This window comes from Empidonax traillii, unplaced genomic scaffold, assembly GCF_003031625.1.
Source record: "Empidonax traillii isolate 1590-97213 ecotype Southwest subspecies unplaced genomic scaffold, ASM303162v1 scaffold347:size1123457, whole genome shotgun sequence".
In the NCBI taxonomy this organism is placed as follows: Eukaryota; Metazoa; Chordata; class Aves; order Passeriformes; family Tyrannidae; genus Empidonax; species Empidonax traillii.
This window is the reverse complement of record NW_020955540.1, coordinates 780186-801723: the sequence shown is the minus strand read 5'-3', so window position 1 is coordinate 801723 and position 21538 is coordinate 780186. Positions and strand designations below refer to the sequence as shown.

The window sequence follows — 21538 nt, the reverse complement described above, 5'->3', positions numbered from 1 at the left end:
CACATGTATGAACTCAGCATTTCAGAACAGTTGTCTATCTACAGTCAAAGAATAAAAACGTGCTAGAAGAGGAAACACTGTTTATGAGGAAAATGGAGTGCTGATTTATATTATGGATGAGAGGAAAGAGTTAAAGAACAAACAAGTCAAAGAAAAAACTGCAGCACTAAAGATATTCTTGCCCTACAGTGAAGTAAAAAGCTTTATTGCCTTGATTCTCTGTTGAGAGACAAAAGGATCCTCTAGATGAAGATGGGGGCACAGGGAGGGAGGTCAAAGACCAACCACAACACAGCCGTTTAGGACAAGTCATATATCATTAATAAATGCAATTAGAATCACAACCTAATGAGAAAAATGTAGGCTGGTAATGTGCACTTACACTCACCTGGGTGAGGCTTATTTAGAGTTTCACAACTGGATTTTAAGTGTTAGTGCTAATTTAGCAATTTTCAGTTATACACGCTATAAATAGAACTTCTTCAGTAGTAAAGGCAAGCTTCTTTTTAAAGTCTTTCCCAGTTTTTGCTACAAACCTCTTAACAGTCTTCTGTGCTTTATGCAACTCGCCTTTAATTCTGCATATTTACTGTATCAGGAGCCAGGTTTCAGGAGAAAATTAAGGGACCCAAGTTTCTCAGGCACTTTGACACAGAATGAAAGTCACCGACTGTTAGAAGAATTAAAACTCTTCTTGCAAAGAATTCTAAAACCTTTTGAATTAAGTTCTATGATCATATATAAAATGCTCACTGAATCATTATTTCTCAAGATTAAAACTGATTTATAAGCCTCATTATCTTTTCCTCATTTGCTGTGGCAATTCAACATGCTGGAAAAATAAGATCATAGAATATCATTAAAACATACACCATACCATTTTCAAGTTTGCTTTTTGGGTGTGGTCCACTAAAAGCCAAAAATTTTCCTGGAATAATCCAGTTGAAGTCACCATTTTCCACTCGCTACAAAAATTTCAGAAGAGAAAGAGGAAAGCATTTTAATATCTGATTATACAAGGTTCAAAAAGTTACTCAATATTTTATTTACTACATTCTTGCTGCATTAAAACAAAATGCTTCACATGTAATTAGCTAGCTTACCTACATGGGACAAACTAACCATAAGCTGCTTCTCAGAAATCTCTTAAAATAAAATGGAAACAGAACTTCTGAAGTTTTCCAATAAAAGCAGAAACACCCTTTATCTAAGATTTCTCCTTTAGAGTATTCAGTGTTTTAGGATACCTATTAATATCAACACTGACAAATCAACATTTTTCTATGTTTTAATCAAAGACTATAGAAAAATGCTTCTCTGTAAGGCACTGGCTAAAAAACCCAAATCACAGAAGACAAATTAAAAACCAATTAGCCTCCAAAGGAATTATCTTTTCCCTGTAAAAACTGAAATTTATATATTGGCATAAGCTCTGATGAGCCAGTAATGAAAGAAAAGTATAAATCAAATAAAAAGACTAAATTCTAAAAAACTTCCAAGCTGTGACATTTTGCATTTCTTGCTCACATTTACATAAAAACTTCGAAAAGGATCTTCAAATTCTGTCAGTGCTAAAAATGAAAGCTTCTTTGGAAATACATAACATGAACTGCAGTTCAGAACTGCCTTCTTTTCTTTTTTTAATTGAAGACTGCTCATTCCTCATTTGGCAACGCAGTTATTCTCAGCATGACTTTTAAGGACATGGCACTCAGTTCAACTGCATTATTAAGCTTGTGTTTTTAGCTCTCAGCTCATCAAAACATCCTAATGAGTGAAAGGTTCTGATAATGGACATCACTGTAATCAATTCACTAACTGCTGGCTTAGCTGAACGCATTAGGCTTGCTCCAAATGTCCTCACACAGGGGTTGCATAAGCACCAGTGAGCCAACCCCAGTGCCAAGCCAGGACCCCACACCCCCCCCATTGCGTCACACACCACCAACTCAGCACTGTAGCACCTTTACTCCCTTTAGGGAAGAAGTCTTGCTCAGTAAGTTAGACGTATATTGGTATTACCAATTTTATCTGTGAATTAAGTAGTTCTTTATGGTTACAGGGGTTATTGCGAATCATTTAAGTTTTAAGCGATATGAACCAAAGATATCTATGTACATGCAAACAACATTGTTACTCAAAAACCCGAAGAACTGCAGTAATTTAGTCCAACAAAAGGGGAATTAGTTGTCTTTATAATGTAGTAAGATGAAAGAACTATAAATATGAAATAAAATTTCCTTTAGCCTGCTCCATTTAAGTCGTATGCAACTTTTCTCCACATAAGCACACATTTGAAGACCTAACATAGCAAAAACCCAGAACACTTAAAGTTTCTGAAATATAGCACAGGACATATCTAAACATAAAGCTGACCACGATGTGTAAAAAAAAAAAAAGGGACATATCAAAAAATGAACAAAAACCTAAAGATGATTTCAAGTTCTTACTTCTTAAACTCAGTAAGTAGCATACTGTAAACATTGTGCACACACATGTACTTTTCACAAACTAAAATAATGTTAAGCACTAAAGATAATGGAATTCCTTTAGTCATTTATTTTAACACTTTCTTTCAGGCAGACTAATGCCTACTTCATAGACAGAATCCTAAGAATTCCCAACTACTGTTTATTTTTAGAACAGGTCCTTTCCTTTTGTACCTAGATTAAGCAAAAAAAGCACCATTTCATAGTTCAAATTTTTGTTCCTGTTCACTTGATTTTGGTAACTCAGCAAAGGCTATACCAATTTCTCAACCTAATCATTATGAAACATTATAGGATACAGAAATCCTACAAATGCTTTCTAGTTTTGTAAATAGCTCTCTGTTACAGACAGCCGATTGCAAACAACGGATACTGTACAGAGTTGTGCTATTAATTAAGTTTTCCCACTCTTTATTCCTCTTCTGCCTTCACTTTCTTCAACATTCATGAAGTATTTCAGTACACATCTGAAATACATACAGCTATAGGAAATGCTCTTAAAATGGAGGCTTTCAGACTGAGCAACTCTATTCCCATTAGTCCCAAATTTTCTGAAAATTGCAACAGAGGGAAAGAACAGCAGAAGAATACAGTAAAGTAACACAAGTCTAAAAAAGCAGAGTTTAATATATAAACCAGAGGTATACTAAATATTTGAATATGTATCTTTCTGCTTAACCAATACAATTTCAGGACTTTAGGAGAGTTCCAAAGACAAGGTCCAACACAACTGTTCTGGACCAGATGTACATACACCTTCTGTGCCTGAAGTTCCCTCTGTACACAGCCCAATTCAAGGTACAGCACAGGCCTATTTTAAAGCTTCTCTAAGGCAATGTAGCTTGAAATAACTTTCTACTTCCAGCAGATAAAGGTGTGTATGTTGCAAAGCCTGAGAAGCATCTAGAGACAACCAGAGTTTGTCTATTATTAAGGTGTAAAATAGTTGGCAGAACAATGAATGACATCTGTTAGCTTTCTGGGACTTCATCAGGGAAATATTTTGGATGTATTTCCATTACTAGAATCTCCATATAATGCCTTCTTACTCAAAAAAAAAGTTCAAAATGTCCTTAATCTATGTGGGAATAAAAGAACTTGTCATATATTTGGGACTAAAGGAACACAAGAAGCAGCTAACAAGTGCTGAAAGAAAACATATTCCGTGAGTCAGCTGAGAAACTTTGGATCGTATCCTAGGGGAAGGCTGGGAAAGCATGAAAGACATCGCAGAGCCAGAAAGGCTGCAAGAAAAGAGTATTTATTGTATGATGCACTGAAATTGCAAGGATATTAATGCTGCATGTTTTTCACACAGAGCATACATGTTTCAATGTACATACCTTACATATGAACACTGGGGTTTACTTGAATTAAAATGTGTTTCCAATATGCTTTAACTTGTGGGATACTGTGTACTGTTATTTTAGGTAAACCGAACACATTCAACTCATTATTAAATGTACAAACCTCATAGTGTTCATATTCATCCACATCAAATGTCTTAAAGTCAAAAAATCCATGCTGCAAGGCCTAAAAGGCAACAAGGTGTCAGTTCATACTGAAATATGATACATAATTTCATTTTATAATACTACTGTGAGAATCAGAACTAAATCCCTAGATGTTTATGTTTATTGAAGACTTTATGTTAAGACAACATCACATTTTGCACAGATTAACAAAGCAGACAACAAAAACTCCAACAATGTCACTGAAACATGTTAGATTCATTATTTTCCCTTCAAAGACATTACGATGGGACACAAAGTTGTTGCATATCACTTAAATCATAAAACTGATTCTCCCCACCCCACCACGTGTGGTTTTTTTCTGTATTGCAGATGACAAGTTAAAAAGCAATTCCCTTTTTGTCATGCACTCATTCAATGATTTCTTTGCTTGAATGTGTTTTCAAGCAGTTGGCCATAAAACATTGAGAACACAGAGATTTTTTGTTTTTCCATGCTTTATATGATACTCTGGTTTTATCACCATAATACCTAGGCAAAATGGCATGTACAGAATACAGTACCACGCATAACCTGTATTTTTGTTATTTCTTTTAATACACAGATAAAGTTCACTAGACTACATCAGACAGTGTTTATTACAGGATTGAAAGAAGTTTTGTATTTGATTACTGTACTACTATTAAATATGCCAATTTTGTACAGAAGATCTGTGTATAATACGATATTGAAAACAATTCTATGAATACAGAGTTCATAGCCCAAATTTATTCCAAAGAATAGGCAGAAGGCATTTCTGCAGCATGTATTTGTACTGAATCGACTCCATTCTGAGAAGTATGGAGATTACACGACATTCTGAGATTAAAGTGGGATAAAAACACATCACAGTTCTATGATGTAAAACAATAACCATCACACTGCCATTATTTGCTACATATCGAGCACCTTTTTAGGACAAAACAAAAAGCACAGCTAGCTTTTTATAGGAATCATAGGCTCAGTGACTGGACTGGCATGGAACTTAAGGTACTGAGAGGTTTGTCTGAACAGCTGATTTTGAGAAATGTATTTGATTTAAGCATGGCTGGCTGGCTGCACTCCACAACTCGCAGGCCTCCTGAATTACACGTATATGATGTACATGCACAGAAACACCAAATTCATCCAGGTAAGACCATTTTAAGGCATAGGGTTTCTGCTTGAAGCATTTTTTCCTCTGTAAGTGAACTGGACAAAAATTCAGTAATAAATTTTATGGGAACAAAGGAGAAAAATTGGTTCTCACCTTTTGATGTATTTGTTGCAGATAAATTACAGTGACTGCACTGACTACTTCAGAGCTTCAGGATCTGTAGAATGCCTCACAAATTACAGTCTTGCTGTTAACTGACAGCTCCTTTCCCACCCCCACAGAACTAAAAATATTAAGCCTGATCTTTTTTCAATTTTTAAAAACACTTGTTTTGCCATACTTCTAAGGATTACAAATGGTCCATAAAGTGTCTGTACAGAACTGTTCCTACAGACTGCTCCCTTTATCGAGATCAATGGGAAATGATGAACAAAATTTAAAGGCTGCCAATTAAGATGTGAGGTAACATTTTTTAAAAAAGCAATACTTGAGTGTAATACGGCCCAGGACTATTGAAAGTGAGACATCAAAACACCAGCAAGATACCCTAGTTTTAATTGTTTTTAAACAATTCTGAAAAGATCAGCGTCAAACACTGAACCAAGTGTTCTGGGGGAAAGTTTGGGCCAAGTACATGCAAAACCTGCTCAGATTAAGTCACAGTATACCTGGGTGTTCTGTATCCCTTGGCTTTATCCACCTGTTATTCCCTCTTACCCATAGTTACAAATGATCTATTAGCAGATCTAGCACAGTGCCTTGCATTGTTAAAAGCTGCCTCCAGCCAGGCCTGGTCCATTTGCATGTTCCATGGCACGGGGTGAAGTTCAAACAGCTGTCAGAGGCCAGGCCAGCCAGCAGAAGTGTAACCTTCCCCTGCTGGCACTGCTCAAACACAGCCCTCAGTACCTCAGGCTTCATGAGAGCCTCCTAATCACTCACACACCTTTTGAAACCAGATTTTCTAAGCTATTTTAACAGTATTTTCCCTCATGATTTAAAAATCAATTTAAACCTGTTTTGCTAAGGAAAAACGTTATTACCTTATTTACTCCCTGTAAACAGTCCAAGATCGTAAGATTGTACGTGCAGTTCCCAAATGAAGCATCCCTATAGATTTAATACAAATGAATTTAATATACACAGAATTATTTTAGGAACTTGGGGAAAGGCAACACACAACAGAATACATTCAAGCTATTCAATTCCCTCTGAGAACTCTGAATTCAAAGTCTGAAGAAGACATCTTTTAGAAGCTTGTTCATGCTAAAGAACTCCCCTACCCAAGACGCAGCTCAGAGTAAGTGCAGTAAAATTACTGCAAATAATTTTAAGTGCATATTTTACATCAGCTAACTACATGCCCTTTACCAAATTATTGATACTATCTTGGAACAGGAAGCTTTGCATCCTCTCTCTATTGTGTAAGGATAGCAGCAAATAAAGCAAAGCTTGCTTTAACTATTATTCAAGTCTTAACTGAGTTACACTGTCTAACAGGGACAAGTAAATAGACTACTAGTTTGGAATTAATTTACAGGCCTTCATTTCGATGCCTGATTGCAGATGTGACTAAAAGTTATCCAGATATAATTAAATTTAAAATTACTTAACCCCAGTTCTATCACTAAGAAAATTACAATTTTCTTTAGAAGACGAAATGAGACTCCAAAACATGTTCAAGTGCTAAGAGACACCAACATAAAAAAACCCTAACCAATCATCACCACCAAAAAAATGTGTTGTGGAAAAATGAGAAAGTACTTTTTGAAGTGTGTTTCAGAACAGTTTGATTTTAACAAAATTCTGCCTTAGCAAATTATTTCCTTATCACTCGTTAAAGAAGTCTTTTATAGTTTTGCTCTAAGCTATCTTAGAGAGAGTCCTAAGAACTGCAATTTATCAGAATTGCAAAATGTTACATTTTACCCAAATACATATTTAATCTGTAATTGATTCAAGATTTCAATCTTTCATTGAAGACTTTCTATAAGCAGTATGAAGTTTGTTATACTGATCTGGTCCTTCAATCTCAAGTACTTTAAGGGCAGAATATTCTCACCTATTCTTTAAGAGCAGAATAAGTTTAGCAGTTTTGAGCAAGCAATGTTCATAGAAAATATTTTTAAGAAAATGAAAAGCTGTATCTTTGGCAGTGTCATATTACAGGCAGGCTGCTCTAGAAAAGCTTTTGAATAATTAGACTATTAAAGCACAATCATAATGTTCTGGAAAGGGAACTTTTAAGTGTGTATAAACTTTCCCTATCCAAACCCAACAGGGAAGTTTTAAAAAATGAGAACCCAGTATTTTCATTACAGTAGATAAAACAGAACATAACAAAGCAGCAAAATATGAGCTTTACACACAATACATTTTTGACAAAGTAAAGGTGGATAACAGATCATTTTAGCACAAAAGCATTTTAGCAAACAAAAAAAGTCTTCTGAGCAAAAAAACGTGAGGACCCAGTGGAAATATGCACAGAGCAGAAGGCTGTGCTGATTTTCTGAAGTGTCTGACAAAAATAAAATCCAAGCCCATTAAATATTTAGAGAAATATGAATGGAAGATATGATCATAGCAGACATGTTCTGTTTTATATGTTGTTTTGCTATAAAAAATATTTGTTATATTTTATCTGTATGTATATAACTACTTCTTTGACTGATAAGGCATCTGATAGTGCAGTAGAGAAAAACAATACTGAGGGAAAAAGCCACGTAATCTCTAATCCATTAACAAGAAATACTAAGAGAGAGGGAGAGAGGACCATGTACTTGACCCAGAAGCACAAGATAAGCCTATCACAGTTCCAGGTGTATGAATTCCTAGCTACAGTTCCCACAGACAGCTATTACCAGTGACGTGCACAGGGATGGTAGTAGTATTATAATGATTTTTTAAAGAGCTGACGTCTCAAAAACTCACCCCCCCATCTATCCTTTGTGGCAGAATGTGATAGTGTAATAAAAACATAAGCAACAGGTATGAACAACAGTACAATGTGGCAGTGAAACAGCACCCAGAAGCAGTGGCTTATATTACCTAAGGCTTCATGGGCATCGTGGTGTTTGATGAACCAGGGCAAATACTGAGCATATCAGACCTTGCCATAATCTCTCTCTCTTGCTCTGTCTCTCGACTATACTCCAGTAAGAGAACACAAGCAAATCATATAAGTTCCTTCTATCCTAATTTGGAGAACAAGATAATGGAACAAAATCTATGCAACTTTTTTTCTTTAAGGCCACAGTAATTGTTATTTTAGCACTCCCAATCCTTTTCAGAGTAAATCCAGGAATACACTGTATTTTCTTCTCTAGTTTCCAAAAGTACAGTTGGGCTGATTAGAATCAATTCCAGATGCAAAACTTTCTGAAACTTTACTGTTTTATGCTCCAGAACTTTAAGGCAAACTATCTGCAGGTATTACATTTTAGATCTAAGAACAAAGAAATTCATCTGGCAGAAGTTGTACATATAATCCATGGGGACTCTGCATGCTGGATCTATTGACACAGTAGAGCAGTATCTGAAGTACAGGTAAGGCAAGTGCTTGTGGATTCAGTATTAGGAGATGCAACCCACGTTACTAGTTTCAGAACATACAGCAAGTCACAGGATACATTTTACGGAGTAGTTTTAAATATTAAAACAATGTTAAAAAAAAAGTAGTTTATTTATGACAAAAAGTCACACTATGTTTATGAAGTGACGTATTTTAATAGTCAGTCTATCAAACAGATGATTTCACATTATTCCAGAGAAGCATCAGTATTTCTTTAGAGTTCAGTCAAAAAGCATTTTGCAGAGATGTGAGAGAGGACAGATGCACAATGCCAACCTTACTGCTGACTACATGTCAAGAAGGGCCATGAAATACTCAAAAGGCAAAGATTAGGAGTTTACCGTGACCTGAATTCCTGAATGTTTTAAATAAATTACTCGAGTAAAATATCTTTTTGTTTAGAGGGAATGGGCTAAGGTATTTTAAGTCACTAATTGTTTGATACTTTATTTGTTACAAGGAAAATCAAAACAAATCTCCCCCCAGTTACCTAAGTGACTTCCTCCAGGCCAAGGCTGGGTTATCAAATGCTTTTCCTATCCCAGAGAAATCAGTCAGAAAGAAGTCATGTGAAATCATTAAGAAGCTTCATAAATAAAACCCCCAAATTTCATCTTTTTGAATCCTCCTGAATTAATGTATTTACTGAAGAAAACAAAATATTTAAAAGCTAACGCAGAGCAGCTAGTTCAGTTTCACTATTCTTTGTGCCAGCCTGCCTTCCTACTGATTTCAGACAAATTTCCAGACCATGGATAAAAACACTGGATACTGTCAGAACTAGTACTAAACTTTACAAAAATTCTGTTAGAAATACAGCACTAGATCCACAAGCATGCATTTTCTTTCTAAGAATGATAAATATATCCCAAAAGTTTTAGAGCAATACTTAATAATACTGACTTTAGCTAGCATAAAATGCAATAGGTTCTGAATGGGTCACACTGTTCCACAGTAAAACCAAATGCGAAGACTAAGAGTTATGAGGAAGAGCACTGTAAAGAAAAAATACCTTTACTAATCTTAAAGAAACATATAATTCTACATTAAATTAAAATTAATTCCAGATATCGTCCTTATTTAAACTTTTTCTACTCCTGTGTCCACTGTACACAGTCAGCATGGTATCTTACAGAAAACTAATGCATGTGCTTATATTTAAGACAGTAGTAATTTTTAACTCACTGGGACCACATAGGCATGTACAAAAACATTTAGGTGAAACTTGCACTTCAAATCTTACACTTTTATGTTCAACTCAGAAGTCTGTGTTTAAGAAAGCACAGACGAAAAAGGAAAACTAATTTCATATCAGAATAATACAACAGAGACATCTCCTGCTGTGTTGCAGCACTCTGATTTTTGTTGCTGATCACATGTTTTATTACTGTATTATTTCAGTCTTTTATGGCCAAATGCATAAGCACCTTGTTTTTCAAGCAGTGTTTTACTAACTATTACCTGATAGCACTCTATGTGCTTTCAAAGCGAGAGAAATGTGAATATTTCTAGGAGACACGGATTCGGGATGAATCTGAGCCGGCATTACAGAGTTGCATATCCCCCATCCCATTTCGCAGTTGTTGTAGCTGACCTCAATACTGCATAATGCTTTCCCTTTCACCAAACCTCGAAGCGCTGTCAATAACAAAACACTTTGTCTCCCCAGCACTTGCCAGTAAAGAAACAAACCCCAAAAGCCACAAACTAAAATCTAGCTCTGAAATTCACGTCATTATTTAGAGACCGAACATAATAATACTAAAATATATTTGGTTTTTTCTCTTGAACATAAAGTAAATACAGAGCAGTTTGAGGGAAAAATATGAAACTGTTTCACACTAGGTAATTGATATTTTGGACAATTTTAACTGGTGTTATCACTGTTTTTTAAATGGAAGTGAGAGGATACAGTGTAAGATCTTCAAGAGACTAGAGCGTCACCAAGTGACAGCGAATCAGCCAAAAATAAGATGGAAGTGTCTCAAATACAGAGTGTGCCTATCCTCTCGAGTTACCTTTAGTTTTTCTGCCATAAAAACAAAACAATATTTCCATCTATCTTGTAAGAGGGGTATTCTGATTTCCTTCCACTTCTGAACTATATTTGCTGAAGCTGTCTTTAAATGAAACACCAGCTGAAGACCTAAGCCGATTAAGGCTTTTTGAGGTCACTGAGCTAGATGAAAGTAGATCAGTTTCCCAGTGATCACTTCATGTAAACTTACCTCAGTACTCCACAAGGAATCTGACAATCCTGCAGCTTCTACCTACTCAAAGTTGTCTGTTTCTTTCAAATAGAGGACACTTCAGATATCAAATTAACAAACTTGTTAAACAGTGATAAACTCTTCACCTGAACTGTTCAAACAGAGCTGACCTATACTACAGAAGTTAGATATCTAAGTTCCAGGCTGCAAGAACAAACTCAAGTCAATAAGCACTGAATCGCAGTGATTAACATCTTCAATTATTTCCTTCACAGACTTCAGAGTATGAGAGAAGAGGTAAGACATCTGGCTTATGTTTTGAATTGTACATAAGTCATTTTAGTCCTTTCCAAGAAACTAAAGATGTGGAAGGAATGCAAATTTCCTCATACCACCAACTTGTTACTTCCCAGTACAGTCTGGTGTCAAGCAGATACACTACCTAAGGCAGAGCTACTGCTTCCAGTACGGGTTCAATTGCTTGGGCCTCTGTATTATGCTATATTTTGCAACAGAGATTCTCAAATGTCCTGGAATGGACAGGGTGGAAATATCTCAAAGGTCTTGGAAAACAAAGGAAGGAGGATTAAATTATTTCTTCCCCATTCCCTCCTAATCTAGACTGCCCCACTGCAGACCATCAGATCTACTTGCCCTTCCCTCAGGTCCAGTAATTCTTAAGCTCCTTATGTATCTATACCAAACTCTACCTATGAGTTCAGATATCCCAAATATCCTGCCAGACATCCCGTTTCTTATCCAGCCTCCTATCTTGTCATAATCCTTCCATTTATTTCCTCCCTCCTCTGTGTCTCACCTCTGGTACAGGTTGATTACACACCCACCTTTCCCAGCAGGACAAACTACACCACAGGTAACAGAATCTGCTTAGGCTCTAATCCTGTGCCAAGATCTGACGTAGTCCAAAGCAGATTCAAAAGAAACTTAAGTGCTTTCCAGCCTCACACCAAGAGAGAATGCTCAAGAAATCAAGATGTTTAATTCTTCTAGTAAAAGCTCATAATATTTTATTCCTTCTAGAAACAGCCAGGCTCTGCTCAAGAAGATTGCCTCCCTCCCATCCTCTAAAATAGCCAAAGCTTTGTGTTTAAAAAAACCAACAAAACCCAAATACCAAAACTCATCCACACCAGAGAAAACCCATCCAAAAAACCCTACAACCTGTCAAAAGTGCTTTTGTTTTGGCCAACACAACCTAGGGCTTAAAACACACACACAAAGACTGCAAAGGAGTTCCATTCCAGAATACTTCTTACTCTATTGCCCTCTTCTCCTAAAGCTGACAAATGGAGTGAAGCAACTATAATTCTGTAATTATTTTGCCAACCCAGACAGCAAAAACTGAGTAGTCCCATTGCTGGGCATTGCCTTCTCCAATGCTTTTGGTCAGTATGCTCTTCCTTGGGAAATACAAAATGCTCTGTGTATATAATATAATCTTCAGAAAATCTTCGCATTTCTTCTGTATGTTTGATGCCTCCTTTGATGATCCTAGGGTAGCTAACTATTCTATTCTGAAATAGAACTATATGAATCCAAACTCATGATGAATTCCTTTGAATAATCATTTAAAAACACTTAAAAGGAAATTGTTTTGTGTCATTAAATTTATTACTGTGGTTCCTATCAGCCTCAAAGAAATCATTACTCCTTATCAGTCAAGCAGAAATAGCAGCTTTATTATTACTACTACTACGATCAACATCATTATTATAAGGAATTAGTTGCAAGGCAAGGATCTGTAGCCTTTCATTTGAGCAAGTAGGGTCATATGAGACTGTGTGGCAAACATACTTTTCCTCCCAAGTTTTCTATCTTACAGTTTTGGGGTCTCACAAATGAGGTTCTTTGCTTTGTCAGAACAACTTCTTACACACCTTAATTTTTACTTTGGCAGGGGAGAGAAAAACCTAAAGACAATTTACTGTAAATCCAAACAGTAAATGTCTTTAATTGGTGAACAAGATACAGCTGTTCAGCCGTGGGGCCTGATGAGATGTATCCCAGGGTCCTGAGGGAACTGCCTGATGTTGCCAAGCCACTCTCCATCCTATTTGAATAATCATGGCAGTGAGGCAAAATCCCCAGTGACTGGAAAAGGGGAAACATCACTCCTGTTTTTAAAAAGGGTAGAAAGGAAGAGCCAGAGAACTATGGGATGCTGAGCCTCATCTTTGTGCCTAAGAAGATCCTGGAGCACACCCTCATGCAAGCAATGCTAAGGCACGTTTGTCTAATGTAGATCACACTCCCTGTATTTTAAACAGAATTTGGAGAAGTTAAAAAAACACTGACTTTTAAAATAACTGACTTTCTCACGCCCTGCACCAAGTATCTTTTATAATTATCTGAAAAAATATAGATACCACTAGCTTGGTGAACTTCTTGGGCTTTGGACAGCTATCAGTGACCCAGTCAATGTACAAGCTCTCTGCCAATAAAAGCTATCACTGATTTAATATCTTCTTAAAACTCGTGTTTGATGGTTTAAGATTTCATAGTCAAACTGGTCCTGATATAAAATCTACCATCCCAACAGCTTACACTGTATCTGGCTCCTATACAAGGTATGAGAACAGATAATCTGATCTTCCTTTGCTGAGTGGCTGAAGAATCAGATGAATTTGATCCAGACAAGGTGGGTCTACATTTACAAATGCACTGGCTGACAGTGAACCCTACTTGTAAAATGCTGACTCCCCTGAAAAAGAGGATATTGACCTTCTTGCAGTTGACTTTTATTGCCAGTGTTTGCATAGGAATACCACAAGGTATTCTCATTCATAAGGCACAAGGGCACTGTTCACATCACAAAAAAATTTGGAAGTCTTTTTATCAGATAAGCATGATAGCTAAAACTCCTTAGATTTGGGTCTCAATATGACCTTAGTACAGAGAATAAAGACAGATTGATGGAAATTATGTATGATTAATTGAAAACATTTAATAACTTGAATATCAGTGCTTGTTCTGTAAAAGCTAAAATATAACAGCATACAACTCCCTTTATTCCTCTAAGTCTACCTACTTACAGACTAAGTAATTTAAAATATCTGGATGACTTCCAAATAGTAAAACACGATACATGATGAAGAAAAGGTTTAATTGCTAAATTACAAACACGCTGAGAACTATTTTAAAAAGCTGACAGTTTGCAAGATCAGGAATCTTACTTAAAACTTACATCAAGCTAAATGATTTATTATCACAAAACAGAGTAATTCCACCAGATGTAAAAAATATTTTTCTGGATCAGTCATTTTGATACAATGTCTGTATCAGAGAAGAAACCTTTTTTTGAGAAGGCAATCTGAAAAAAATTTATTTAGCAAAATTCAAAACAGAAAAGTTAGGCTTATTTCTTGTGTTCACATACCTAAATGGAAGATATGGTGGATTAGATCCAGACAAAAGTGTCCTGTAAGCCTCTTCTGGTGTTTTCTTCAAGTATATTACCTAAAAGGGATGGGGGAAGAGGAAAAAAAAAAAAAAATCAGCCCTGAGCCTGAAAAGTCATTATCCAGACGTTAACTTCCCTCAGCCCACTAAACTGCTAAGAATACTGTACTCCTTCATGAGCTGCTCCTGTGGACATACACAGGTCAGAAAAGATATATTCAGAAATAACACAAGTGAACAGAAACTGGGATTTCTGTTTTGTGTCATTCCTCTACTTTAAAAAAAAGAAAGCGAGGGGGAAAAAAAATCACATATTGCTCAACTGAGAGAGTTTAAGACAGACTCAACATCATACCAAGATGAAAAAGAGGCATCTATACTGGGAGTTCTCTAACTTTAAATAGTCAAAATACCATCGTGGCAGCTGACTAAGGAAACATTTTTCCACCACACCTCAATGGGAGATTTTCCAACACAAGTATTTTTTGATTCCTAACTGTCAATATCAAACTACTAATTAACAAAAATATCCAATTCAACAAGCTGAACATGTTACTGGGGGACCAACATATAGTTAATGTAACACCCTAAGCCAAGGTTCATTCTTCTAATCGGCTGCACTGGCTTAAGTAAGAAATTAGAATACAAGTACATATTTTTGAATTTCAATTCCTATTTGTACCGTACAGTTGGTCCTGAAACAATTCTAACTCGGAATGCATATTAAACAAGTACTTCATTTACAAAACATGAAATTCATTCAGTTTGGATGGTATATTTCACATATATAAACATTTACTGCAAACCAAGCCCCACAGTTTTCCTAGCCATTTCCCTCCTTATCAGTTCACCTTACCACCAGCATCTACACGGCCACTTCACAGCTCTCCACACATTTAACTGAATATAAGGTACTCTAGTAATTATCTTCTTAACCAAGACACAGATGAGTTCCTGATCTAAAAGCTCTATTCAACTTTTGACCTTGAGTCCATTAGAATATAGGTAAGTGATGGTCACTCCCAGAACATCTGCAATTAGCTTTTTGTCCCAAGTTAATGGGATTCTTAGCACTCTGTAAGATGATGTCAAATTAGGTAGATTTTCTTCCATTTCTTCCTCAAGCATGGACAAAGCAGACAGAAAAGACAAGATAAGGATTAAATAAAACACAAAAAATTGACTAAAATAAAAGTCTGAAAATCTCTTTGCCATTGTGCAATGAATAGATGGTCCAGAATCTCTTTTTCAACCACCACCTACTTGAATGCTTTGAAAGCTAGTCTAATTTTGGACCAAAACCCTCTATACAAACTGATCTTCATTCAAAAGATCAATCCCCTAACTTGGAATTGTATTTTAGCCTCAAATCTCCAATGTTGCTGCTCCACTCGCCACGGTCACACTGACAGCATGGATCAGTACTGAAATGGATCAAAGATAAAGCTCCCCACAGCTGGGACACTATGCTGGCACATGATGTGTAGCGATACTGGCCAGATATACCCTCTGTCAAGAAAACTCATATCATGTGTCCTAAAAAGCTTGCAGAATAAAAAGGGAATTAGTATTTTGCAAGCCCATCTTAACACTTATCCACAATACTGCAAATGCAGTTTGGATTCGTCTTGTTCCCACCTGCACCTGCTGTTTTAAAATTAGAAGTATTTGGAACTAGAGAATCTGGAGATCCCCTCTGGAGCTGCTAAGTTAGCACAAGAGTTCTGAGAAGACAACCTAAAGCAATCAGCAGAAAGGTGTACAGAAGAGGCTGCGCACACTGCAGTGACTGAAAAGCCTTTGTACTTGCTGACCCTCCAAGGGAGGGATTACAGGCTTGAGCAATAGTGTGACACACTTAGATTACCAGCAAACAAACCCTTAAAGTTTCAGGTAGGGCTGAGATGTCCAATTTAAATTTTTACACTAGGGAAAAACTCCTGCAAGCAAACCACTGAACATGCTATAGTAGTTTGCTATTACCCAGTCATTTGCTGCAATAAAACTACAACTGTAAGAACTCAACAGCTTTTCTCCCTTCCCGGCATAACAGAAGTCTAATAAAAGCTGTTACTACTAAAATATACAGTTAAAGTAATCATGAGAGTGAAATATAGCCAGCCCATCTGCTACCTATAAGGAAAAAAGGTTCACTCTTTCAAGGGTTTGCCACAGTGCAAAAGTGTGTACCATTGGGACTGCTTAAAAGTCAGATTTTGGCCCATTAATCAAGTTTTAGTCCCTGAAGAATTGCAAGAGATAACTACTACTTGTTTTTTACAGGGTAGAATTAAAGCTCTAGATTTACCAGGAGCAGCAAAGTGTCAAACATCTATGTTCTCTCTTTCCTCTGCCACATTTCTCTAGGAGTACAAGAGCAATCAAGATCATTATTCCTCCTGCTCTTCTCTCCCAAAGAATTCAAGCCTTATTAGACAGAGTACACAACTAGGTAGGTGTTCCTTGGTCTCCAACCAGTAAAAAAATATACCCTAAGAATATGGAAAGAGAGACTCAGCTCACCATTCATCCATGTGTTATCAGACTGGTGAAAACACACTCTCCTTCAAGATTTCTCCAAGAATTAATTATTTGATAACAAGTGGGGAGTTAAGTATAATTCAGTTAGACCTACTTACTCTCTAATTGTCCTCCCAAAACTACTAAGTACAAATTGAGTCAAACCAGGCTACTTTAGTTTTGGTATGCATGAAAGGACTTGTAATGGTATTTCAAAACAGTTTCTGAAGATTTCTTTTTTAAGAAAAGACTAACTACTGTGGAAGGTTAGATTAAAAATCCTAACAACTAAAATCTCCAAACAGATGAAAGGAAAAACAGAACAACACTAGCTTCCATATAGTCTCTGCTGTTCCTGATAAGATTTTGCAAAACCTAGTAGCATCCTGTTTCTGACCTCACTGACCAGTCTGTGTTGTAGTCTTGGTTATTTATGAGGAACCTCTGCATGATCAGGGAAGTCTACATGTTCTTCTGTTCTTGTAACACTTTAAATATTTTTTTCTTAATCTGAATTTGTGACAGAAGTTATTTTTGTGGAATTCTTAAGAGCAAGGACAATATTTTAGCAACTGGGCATGATTAGACCAAACGTACTGGAAGTCCACTGTAAAAACTGAAATTTATGAAATGCATCTTCCCGAGATGCAATTTAGAACCAGGCAAACTATTACCAGTGAAGTTTTTAGACTTAACTTTCACTCAAACCTCTTATTAAAATATTTTAACAGCTATAGGGTCTAAGAAGCTGTTCAATGGAACAATCTAAGTTGCATAATCACCACTGGAAACCCACTCCTAGAACCTGATCCACTGCTTTCCACGTTTCATTTTACACTTAATGTTTTAACACCAGGCAAATAAACCAAGCCTTCTCAATTAACTTTCACATATTGGTAGAGTTCATAGCTAAAAGACTTTCTAATCTCAAAGAGCTGGTACAATCATAGAAAATTAACTGAGAAAAGAAATCAATCACTATGCTTCTGGCCTAGGAACTTTAAGAAAGGCTGTGAGAAAAATATTTCTCCTTCCCACTACGAATCTCGCTCCTGGCACAAGGAGCAATTGATCCTAAGACAGCCAAGTTTAAAGGTAAGTTTGTGGTTTGAATTTCTGACATTCAAGAAAATGGTATCCTATGGAAAACAGGCACATCATCTGCCAAAGCCATTCCACGTTTAGTAAAATAAATGGAGTTAAAGGGTAAAGACAGGGTTTCTCTAAAACTCGTGGAGCAGAATTTCCAAGGACAGCTTAGAGAAGAATGAAATTACCATCTGCATCCATCCCTCGAGAAGCTGTTTTACACACAGCAGAAGTCTCTTAAGGAAGGTTAGAAGTATCCATGTGGTCAGTAATACTTACAGCATATGCACCTATTAAAAATGCTGCATTTGCTCGTTTCCGCTGGTCAAAACTGGTGTAGTACACAATCTTCTTTCTTGATAGACTGAAGTACTGTTTAAAGAAAAAAACCACCATATTTACTAAGAGAAGAATGCACTTTAAGAACACTTCAAAAAAATCCCTTTCCCAAACTGAAAAGAAAAAGAAAATATTCTTAAAATTAAAGGAGAAAAAATTACTGATACCCTGAACAGTCTTCTTACATCACAGATAAGAGTACAGGGAAGCAGCCGCTGTATTAGGGCAGATCTCTTTGTTAGTTGTCAAAAAATATCCTATAAAATGCAGCTGAACTAAAATATTCAGTATAAAAAACTGAATTTTTTTCCCCAAGTTTAAGAATTTGAAAGACTACCTTATGAACACTGATTAAAGACATTGACATTTACAGATTTAAACTTCCTCCTATAGTTGAATCTCTTTAGCATATAATTCTGTGGAGAACACAAAAGAAAAACTGAAGCAATCAATCTAAAAGGCTCTTTGTAAGTTTAAACACACTTCCACAAAAACAGGGTAACAGACATCTTTATAAAGCTTCAACAACGTGAATTTATTTAAAGTGGGGGAAAAGAAAGAAGAAAAAAGGAAAGCCTGGAGAAAAGGCTAGGCAAAGAGAAAACAATCAACACTTGCAATTCTTCTTTCTTTAGGAAGAAAGGAAGCCTCTGTCGGAATCCTATGGACAAAACTCCCATTGAAAACAAAACCAACATGCACCAGAAAAGAACAATAATGACAAACTGCAGCAAAATTATTTAAAGCCAGAAAGAAACAAAACTGTTACTTAGAAGTGGCAAGTTGGACAATTTACTGCATTAATAACTTTTTAGCTTCATGAATTGCTACACTTCTATTATATTCTGCAACACTATGATGCATGTTTGTCCTGACAGACGAACAGTACAACTCCAGTTTTGAGGAAGTCATCAACAAACATACTGGCTTCCGTTTCTCAATCTTTGAAGCAGGTTCTATTTTTAAGTTGCACGTTCTCTAAAATGCCCTAACACCAATGCTGCTGTTACCCAGCTTCACTGTTGACACCGGGGTGTGGAAGATAAGGTAACTGCTGCAGAATAGTGTTTTATTTGTTTAAGTAGTGCCGGCTGTATCTCACTGCCAGAGATCCGTGTCTACTCTCACCTTAACTCTTGTTGCAGATTTTAGAATAGTTTTAACCACAGAACCAAAGTTTGCAAAAAAAACAAATAGCTGATAAACTCAGGAGAAAACTGATGTAGGTACCACGGCAAGCTTCTTACTCCCAATCCCCCAGAAACAGCACCTTTAATAGCAGTTCTAACTGTACATTCCAGTCTGGTCTTGTTAGCCACAACTTCCAGGGGTAGAAGGAGTGAGAGTCAGTGCAACTGAGAGGGTCTAAATGGGACTGTAATTCCCAAAATAGCTGGTTGCTGTTGATTGGAAGAAGCTGTATCTAGAGACCAACAGCAACGTCTCCCTCAGTGTATATGCAAACATATAAAGCACAAGTAGTTATTTAATTAGTGAAGTATTCAATTATTATTAAAACTTGACAAAATTAATCCCAGTATTTTAAGATTCCTCCCTTCTTCCCCCTCCTCAATTTTTTAATTTTAGTGTTCTCTAACTGCAATTCCACCCATGATGTGTAGGTGGGATAAGATTACAGTAGTTATGCAACAGTGACAGAACTTCAATTATAACTTATTGACTAGTACTTATTTTAACGGAAAGTTCTTTTCAGCAGTTTATAGTTCACCAAACCCATTATTTTAAACTGCAAAGCTAGCTAGCCAGAAGTTCTCTGTAATGAGACCACACTTCTTGTTCTATTTTATAGAATGGATTTTTTTAATCATTTGGGTGTACCAAGTCATTTCAGTTTTGAGACACTTTGTACCTAAAGTAGCGAAAAACTGAAGTTTCCAGAACATTTAAATGAAAATGATATATCAGTTTTATTGCATAATTTTCAAAATGTAAGGGTTATATGATATTCAAAAAACATATATCCTGACTAAAGCTTTAACAGAAAATTGAAACTAACATTAATTGACATTAACAGCTTCTAGCATAGTAACCACTGGAAAATGGCAGCACAATTTAACTTTTCCAAAGCCTATGAAACAAACCACTGTTTTTATTTGCCCACTAGTTACAGAAAACCAAGTTTTACAGTAAGTGTTTCCTGAAGTGTCAGTGCAATGCCTTTGTCAACATTAACATGCAAATTGTCTACTCAGTACACTTGCACTATCAGTACTAAGCTATATGATCTACTTTCCAAAATACTGATTTTCTGACCATATTTAATAAGCTCTGTGTCCTCCTTTGGACAGGTTCAATGATAACAAGCTTTCAAGACAGTTCTGGAAGGTGACTCTTTTTACAGCTCCAAAGCTCCACCGGAATGGATTAAGGCTTTAGTTCCCTGAGACACTGCTCAACTCTGAAGAACCAGGAATGTTTCAAAAAGAACTTGTTCAAAACAGGCTATCCTACAGAATAGCAAGAGTTTGAGGTAACATAGATGTGAGTAATCTTTTTTCCTAAAACAAAGGCACGCACTATGAAACATTAAGAGTATTTTTCTTTACCAGTAAGAAAATGTTAGCAGTTTCACACATCACTAAAAGACAAAATGTAACAGCATCTCTCAAGATATATCCCAAAGGAACATACTAAAATACAATCTTTTGAATTAAAAGCAGAGGTTCCGTGGAGAGCATGTCAGGTTTTGGTTTAGGTGCTAAAACTAACTTATAAGGTGTACAAGAGGGTTCCAGAACATGTTATTTTCATTTTAAAATTACTTTTTTAAAAAAAATAATAGATAAGTTCCTGTTTCTTGCAGACCTCAAGAGAGATTTACTTGCAGAAAAACTAATGACAGGCTTAGAAAGTGCCATGGTAGACCGCTACTAGATTGACAGCTGTGTAAAATCACCAGGTTATTTGTCAGTATTTCATATAAGGGATATGGTTTAACACAGTTGCACTGTTCAAGCAAGAAATTACTGCAATGTGTTTGATAAGCCTTTATCTATGCAAATTATATTTTTATATAGAGACAGGTGTATATATATGTAATATGTACATGTAAACAGCAGTAAATACAAGGGTGGCAAATTTCACAGATAATGATCTATTAAAACATGTGCACTCAACCCTGTCTCAAAGTTTAGGCTGTCCTAAGGAGATGCTTTTAATTACTACAGTTCCAACAGTTTATTTATATTAACAAATAAGCCAAACTCCTCTGTGATTCCGCAGCAATACAGTTAGCACACAAAAAAATGTTAACCCCATAGTTCATAATCCTG

The 21538-nt window shown here is 36.2% G+C and overlaps 1 protein-coding gene across 7 annotated transcripts in view; it reads right to left on the bottom strand.

Moving 5' to 3' along the window:
• Positions 1 to 21538, bottom strand: part of CDC14A (cell division cycle 14A) — a 56788-nt gene that overhangs the window by 19957 nt on the left and 15293 nt on the right. For 6 of the 7 annotated variants that reach the window (XR_003572176.1, XM_027892358.1, XM_027892360.1 and 3 more), the window contains exons 4-8: positions 18186 to 18278; positions 14275 to 14354; positions 6140 to 6206; positions 3960 to 4022; positions 878 to 965 (exon numbers count right to left, since the gene is read on the bottom strand). Coding sequence is in view for 6 of the 7 variants with exons in the window: in XM_027892358.1 (XP_027748159.1) it covers positions 878 to 965; positions 3960 to 4022; positions 6140 to 6206; positions 14275 to 14354; positions 18186 to 18278 (391 nt within the window). In the remaining variant the exon portion in view is untranslated. The remainder of the gene's footprint in view (positions 1 to 877; positions 966 to 3959; positions 4023 to 6139; positions 6207 to 14274; positions 14355 to 18185; positions 18279 to 21538) is intronic. The other variant, XM_027892357.1, reaches the window with a different exon arrangement.